General features: G+C 54.4%; 1 protein-coding gene across 1 annotated transcript in view; it reads right to left on the bottom strand.

The window, feature by feature from the left end:
- Positions 1-641: 641 nt before the first annotated feature.
- Positions 642-7,188, bottom strand: part of SND1 (staphylococcal nuclease and tudor domain containing 1) — a 417,018-nt gene continuing 410,471 nt past the window's right edge. Inside the window, exon 22 of the mRNA XM_023528893.1 lies at positions 642-651. Within this exon, the coding sequence (XP_023384661.1) occupies positions 649-651 (3 nt within the window). The 3' untranslated portion in view covers positions 642-648. The remainder of the gene's footprint in view (positions 652-7,188) is intronic.

Raw genomic sequence — 7,188 nt, 5'->3', positions numbered from 1 at the left:
CAACCATCCTGAAGTGTTTGGGTTTGTAAAAGTGTTTGCAAACGTTTTGTGTGCTTTTAATCTTGTCTGAGTGCTTCAGAATTGCAGATCTCCTTCCCTTTCTTGCTCTCCCTAGCACTGCTTTTAAGACTCTCCTGCATTTACGCGAACAGAACAGCGCAGCAAGGATGCTGCTGTGGCAGCCGGTGCATTTGACCTTCCCATCCAGCCTCCTAGAGTTGAGCCCGCCATCTCCCCTCACACCTGTCCCCTTACGAGACTGTGTGAGAGGATGTCTTTGGGGCGAGTGCCACACACAGAAATGCAGGACCTCAGGGTAGGCAGAGCCCACATTTGTCATGTCACTCTCTAGAATAGCCACTTTGGTCTACACCCCATCTGCACTACCCTATGGAATTCCTTTCCATCATATCGCACAGGTTCCCCGTCTATGAAACGGTGAATGGTGTCAGGTAAAGTTGTCGAGCCTCGTGATGAGCATGGATTCTGGAGAACCAAAAATGCGAGAAGAGTGAAACTACTAAGTTTGACCGTGTAGAAACATTCGTCATGGTCGTTGATGTACCGTCGCCTTTTTGCCAAATGACCAGACTGTCCAATAATTCCGAGGCGCGCCAGTGCTGGACGTCTTCTGTTTGCACGCAGGATCTACTCGCTCCCACCCCGCCCTCCCGCTCTCTGCCCTGAGGCTGGTCATCTGGGCAGCGCCCACGGGCTCCCTGATCTCTGGCTCCGGGTCGCGGGCAGCCTCGGGAGGCAATGGCAGGAGAAAAGCAGGCGGGAGGAGAGTGAAGTAGCGCTTTCCTCTGGCTCCTCTCTCCCATCGAAACCTGTCCCGTTCCCTCAGACCTTCTTTTCTCAGCTCATCTGGCCTGGACGTGGTAACAGCTCCGCTCCCTCACGAGCCCTTCTGCCCTGTCGTCACCTGTGATCTCCCTAACCCCTGTCCACACACCTGTGTGCATATGCCTTTGCTGAATGGTATGTGTCGCCTGTTTCCTGCGAGGACCCTGACTGCTGACACAGTGTCCGATATTTTAAAACAATACATAAAATGTTGGGTTAGACCAAATGACGCTGAAGGACAGTTTCGGCACTCTGTATTTGAGGACAGCTCCCATGTCCTCTCACATGCTGCCTCAGTGCCCCTATCAGAGACATTGCCTGGGCTGGGGCTGCCCTCCAGGACACACTTATCTTTATACCTTCATCCATCTCACTCGCTCCCTTCCCAGATAGAGGACTCAGGTCAGTGCCGAGCTCCCCCCTACCCCACCCCAGCTCCTTCTCTGTGTACGTTCAGCTCCCTGGGTTCACCTGCCTTAGCTTTCATCCGCCTGCCTACATCATGACTCACCAGGTTGTGAGCAATCCAAGCCAGGCACGGGGACCCAGGTTCTTGGGTTCCTAGCACAGGGCCTGGCCCGTGGCAGACCCTCAGTGACTGGTCAGGGTTTGCTGGCCCTGAGGCGTTTTCTCTAAGCAGTGGGATACATTCTGGCCCGATGGAGACGGTGGTCGGCATCTGTCTGGCCCCTTCACTCCTCTGGACCCAGGCCATGTCTCACCTTTGGGAAAAAAGCTGGAAGATGTGGTTGGGAGACCATGAGGGGCTGAAGGGCTAACAATTTAATAGCATAATTATTTCTTCAATACCGATGGTGCTGGGAAGATGAGGCCTGCTGCCTGCAGGATGGATGGTGTGGGGATGGGTGAGTTATATTTTCCCAGATAAAAGCACTGATTGCCTATAAACTCTGATTCTGCCTGATGTAAAAGCTACTTTATTGCACATCCAGAAATTACTACCCGTATAAAAGCACATTATTGTGATGTAAAAATAGATTTTTATATAATTTTTTCATGCTACCACCATGTAATTCTTCATTTCCAAGCACCCTGAGATTGCACTGAGGTTTATTTTTCTCTTTTAATTGTTTGCCATGGCATGCCAATTTATGATAAGATATTCTCCTTGAGATCAGAGCAGGGCAGGGGCATAAATAACCACCATCATTTCATGGCAGGCAGGATTCTGGGACACCCAAAATGCCATCGGGCTCCATGTGATGCTACAATTTGGAGTGGGAGTGTGTGGTTTCGAGCTCATTGAAGCCCTTCTGGAAGGCAGGAAATAGGGAGGGGCTCCATCCCTCCCACCTGACCAGAGGGAGGGTTCAATATATCCCCAACTCTCTCGCCCCTGGCCTACTGGAATACAGTCAAGGAAAAGTGGCTCTGAGCTGGGTTTAAGGCCCATTAGCCTGATCCATGCGGCTCATGGGTCTGTCCTCCTTACTCCCTCATTGCGTGGGGAATCCACCACCCCATTAAAGCCGCCCCTGCAGAACTTTGACCTTTTCCATGTTGAGTCCTTGGGCTGGGTTCCCTCCCAGGTGACAGCCCACAGGGGCATGCACTTTGGGAGATGAATGGCTGCCCTTTCCTGCGAAACCCCTGGTTTCCTCCTCAGTCAGGCTGCCTCTTCTCTGCAAGGGGCAAGACTCCAGACCCTCCAGAGCCTGCCCTTGCTTGCCCCGGATGTGAGGAGAGTCACTTCCCTGTGCTTACAGCTGTGATGGGGGTGCTGGGAGTGCTGCACCAAGGCAAACCCAGGCAGCTTCTCCCCTGCCCCCTTGACCCCAGGGGAACCCTTAGCAGCCATTCACTTCCCTCCAGTCCTGGACCTGGGGCCGCCTCTCCAGCTCCTGATCCCGTGGTCTGCACTGGACCAAGCAGGAGTGCCTCTATCTGGGTCTTTCCCACTAAGCACCCCAAAGCTACTGGACAGCATCTTTCCAATGGTCAGAGGTGCCCCTCCTCCACTGGGAGGGCTGCACCGTTGGGTGATGAATGAACAAATGAATGAATGTTTCGATCAGCGGCTCTCAAACTTAGGCTGCATCACGATCACCTGCTGAGCTCCACAGTTTCTGATTCAGTAGGTCTAAGGAGGGGCCTGAGCGTTTGCATTTTTAACAAGTCCCCAAGCCATGCTGATGCTGCTGGTTCTGGAAGCCTATTTTTAGAACCCCTTGGATTATTTGTGTCTCTGTCACCCTGATGGATGGGAGGGACTATGGAGATGGAGAGCAACTGGGTGCCTGCGTCACAGCTCCTGGGACGAGGTAGAGAGTATGGGGAGAGAGGAGGGGGCAAGAACAATGATAGAGCGTGCCCAGAGACCTTGGGAAGAAGGACCCATAGAGAGGCCAGGCGACGGTGGGTCTCTAGGGGCTGGAGTCCCCAGGGAGCGTCCTGGGACAGCAGACAAGCCGGGCCTCCCACACCAAGCCGGGGTTGGCCCAGAGGCCACTGGTCTCCGATGGCCGGATTGGGCCCCACTGTGCGAGGCCTGTAAAGTGGACGCACCCGCTGGGAGGCCTGAGACTACAGCCGTTCCCACGCCTTACCCCCTGCCCCAGGCCTTGCGAAGGGCGAGGCGTCAAGGAGGGTCTAGCGCCCCAGGGTCCCGCGCTCCTTCGCAGCTCCACTGGGTGCACGCCCAGGACACGCGCGAACCACTGGCCTCGCGCGCACTGCCCTCTGAATGACAGTTCCCTCTCGTTAGCGTGTGTGGCCCGAGGGGGAGCCCCATCTGCGGCCGGACCCGGGTGGGGGGCTGCCGAGGCACGCCGCCGACGGGGTCGGAACGCTAGGGGTGGCCCCGCCCGGGCCTGCAGCGAACAGTTCTGCGACCTCGGCCGAGTCGCTTTCTCTCCTGGGGTCTCACTTTCTTCGTCTGTAAAATGGCGGGGATGACGATTTCTGGTTCTGAGTCTCCAGGGAATTGTGACGCGGAAGGCACAGAGGATTCCCTAACCTTTGCGAGCAGCGGGTGTCCTCGGAAGAGCCGCCATTCATGGCAGCTTACCACAACAGGGCGTGGACGCTGGCTGCGAAGGGTGGCCCTCTTCCAGGTCTTGTCCCCTGGCTGCTTCTCCTTGTTTACAGGAGGCCTTGCCTTGGACCCTAGGGGGCGCTGATTCCCGGGCAGGGGCGTGGTTCCTGGAGCCGGAGTTCCAAACCTCAGTCTGCGACCTTGGACCACAGCAAGGTGGCCCTGGGAATGCAGGCATACGATGTGCGTGGCACAGAGCCTGGCCCAAGGCCATTTGGATAATGGGAGACTGACCAGCCCTAAACTTTGCCAGGCCCCATTCTGCACCCCTTAGCAGAGTGGACCCGAATATAAAAAAACTTTTAAAAGAACTAGAGAATCATCAACCTGGGTCAATATGGGGCTTAAACGTTTCTCTTTTTTCCAACAAGTGAAGGCTGGGCACCTCGTTCAGACGGTCCTGCCAGGGCCTGGTGGAAACGTGTGTGTGTGTGTGGGGGGGGGGGGCGTGATGTAGAATCCTGAAAGTTCCTCGTTTCTCATTCCCTCTCTGGGTCTGGTGCCATGCAATACCCTTTGCCTGGGCTGAGCTGCACTTAAGTCATTTGTTCATTTAGAAATTTTTTATCGAATACAAGCTATTTAGAGACACCGTGCTGGACATAGGGACATGCGAATCAATAACACATGGCCTGTCTTCTAGAGGGTATATGTAAAATGGGGGCAAAAAGCCTCCTGTTAGCACTCAGCCCAGTGCACACGGATTGTTAGCCGTCGCTGAGGCCGCGATCGTGACGTGGGGTATAGTCTAACGTGCCTACACTCCAGCGTGTCGCTCTGCTGGCACCCTCAGTGTTGTCCCCGGCATTCCAAGGGGAGAAAGTCTTAACCAGCTCCCACTCCCAGGTCAGGCTGTCCTGAGAGAGCCATGCCAGGGCCTCGCTCCTTCCCTCATGTTTCTGGCTCTATGTAGCATGCATCCTGATCTCTCCTTGTCTGCAAACCAGACCTCACTGGCGCCCTCTGGGGGCCAGACAGCTTCTCTACCTACCTCCTCCCGGTAGGCTCTGAAAGAGGGCTGGGAAGGGCTTGCTCCCCCACAGGGTGGTCTTACGCTCTGGGAGCTTATTAGAAATGCAGACTCTCGGCCTCGCCCCAGGCCTACTGGACCAGAATCCGCGTTTCGACAAGACTTCCAGATAAGTCATAAGCCTGTTAAAGTTTGAGAAGCCTGCTCCAGAGCCTGCTGACCTGAAAGAATACCAGCAGAAAATGGAAGGTCGGTCTTTAGAAAAAGGCCACAGTCCAAAGAGCTCAGATACTTCCAGCTCAGGACCTCAGCTCCTCCTACTGCCGGGGAACTCCGTCTCCGCCTTTCGGGGTACTCTCCTTCCCCCAGAAAACAGGTCCTGGTGTAGTTCACCAGATTCAAATATCGACAGACAACACCCACCAACAGACAGGGCAAGGAACTCGTCTGGCTCAGTTGCAGGTCCTTTGTACCCAACACAGAGTAAGTACTTAACTCATGTTTATTAAATTGCAATACTTTTTTTGCAGTTGGGAACGTAATAGGGTAAGTAATAGGGTAAGAAGCGACTAGGTGGAGCAGCACCACCTTGAGAGGGCGTCTGCAGCCCTCTTTTCAAGCAGGAGCTGATGCCCGCTGCCAAGGATACTCTGGAAGCGACCCCTGCTTTGATTGATGGGGTCAGAGGATTCTTGAATCCCTTCCTATAAAGCACCAAGACAAGGACAGTAAATATATGGGACACACACGACCATCTCTTTTTCCACACTCTTGGTAGATATCAATAATTGATTACAGTTGACTTTCTGGCATGACCTTGGAATCCTTTTCTACATAGCACCCCAGGGAGCTACTATCAGTTGATCGCACATGGCACCATTTGAGATCTTTGCCTCGGGTCTTCCCCCTGGGAACTGCCCTCTCTGGATCAGGCCAGATGAGATATCGGAGGGGGGGCCAGTTCCTAGCGGTGCCCACCGCTCCCACCCTCCCACTGAACTGCCCCGATGTTCACAGCTGGAGGGGTGAAATCCAGTCCCAACCTGTCTTGCCCACACAGGCCCCTCTTTCTGGGGGACAAGGAGCTTACGTAAGTGGCTCATGGCGGGCCTCTCTCTGGTTTCGGCACTCTTACATTGTATAACTTTGGATCAGGCTCCAACCTCCTCTGGTGACCCCATCCAGTGGGGATGCCCACAGCAGTCATGCACTGTGGTGTCCCAGAGTGTACACCTCTGACTGCAGGCTTTTGGTGGACATGGGCAGGGGGGTCTCTAGGAAGTGCCTTTGGCCTCTGCTTCCGCTCACACTCACTTGGTCACACTCACTTGGCCTGGGCCAGCAGCTGGGTGGCTGGGGGACAGCGCCTGAAATCTGCCCGAGTAGAGGGGGAGCTGGAACTCCTAGGCCCAGGTCCCCGTGTGACTCCTATGGATTGAGGCTGCCTGCTTACTGACTCGCATCAATGTCACCCATTCCTGCAGCACAGTGGCTGGGCCCGGGGCATAGAATGACTCCATTGAGCTAGGATTATGGATCTGAGCTGCCAGTGTGGGAGAAGCCAAAGCCCTCAGGCAGTGGGGACTTTTGCCTCCTGCTGGCCTCGTCCAAGGTCCTGAGGCAGCCGCGGTGGGCTACGAGGCCCCCATCTTGCCCAGTGTCAATTCCGGCCCGATTTAGGTGATTCAGCAATGGTCCCCAGAGACCACGTGGCACCCCCTCACTTCCCCAGGACTGTTTTTGAGGAAAACGTCTTTTGAAAGACCTTGGGACCAAGAACAGCCAAAGCTATGGTGACAAGTAAAGACAGTTTTTACCTTTGGAGGGAGGAGCTATGAGGGAACTTTCTAGGATGCTGATGTCCTATAGTTTGATCTGAGTGGTTTTAAGGATAATGTTTAGATTTGTAACATCCACAGACTGCACACTTAAGATTTGTGCACCTTTAAGTTACGCCTCAAGTTGAAAAGTGATCCAGGGACCCGGAAGTCAAGTGTCTTGTGCAGGCCTTGTCAGCTTCCCCACTCGCACTGGCTTTTCTCCAAAGGGGCGGTGGGACCTCAGCTGGTTGGCACCCAGGGCTGGCATGGACAGGCCTGCGTTTTAGATTTTATTTCTGTGGTCACACGCAATGGAATCCAGGCAGGCAGCCTTCTTGAGTCCCACCAGCAAGGAGAGGGCTTTCGTTCAGTGTATTCCTCAACTAGACCCATTCTAACTGCAGATGATGTCACCTTGTCCTTGAAACCTCCTATAACTTCCCCTGGCAAAGGGAAGTGCTCCTACTTGAGGTCTCTCTGACCATACTTCCACCTAA

This window comes from Pteropus vampyrus, unplaced genomic scaffold (assembly GCF_000151845.1).
Source record: "Pteropus vampyrus isolate Shadow unplaced genomic scaffold, Pvam_2.0 Scaffold33, whole genome shotgun sequence".
NCBI lineage: Eukaryota > Metazoa > Chordata > Mammalia > Chiroptera > Pteropodidae > Pteropus > Pteropus vampyrus.
This window is presented reverse-complemented; position numbering and strand designations above follow the sequence as displayed.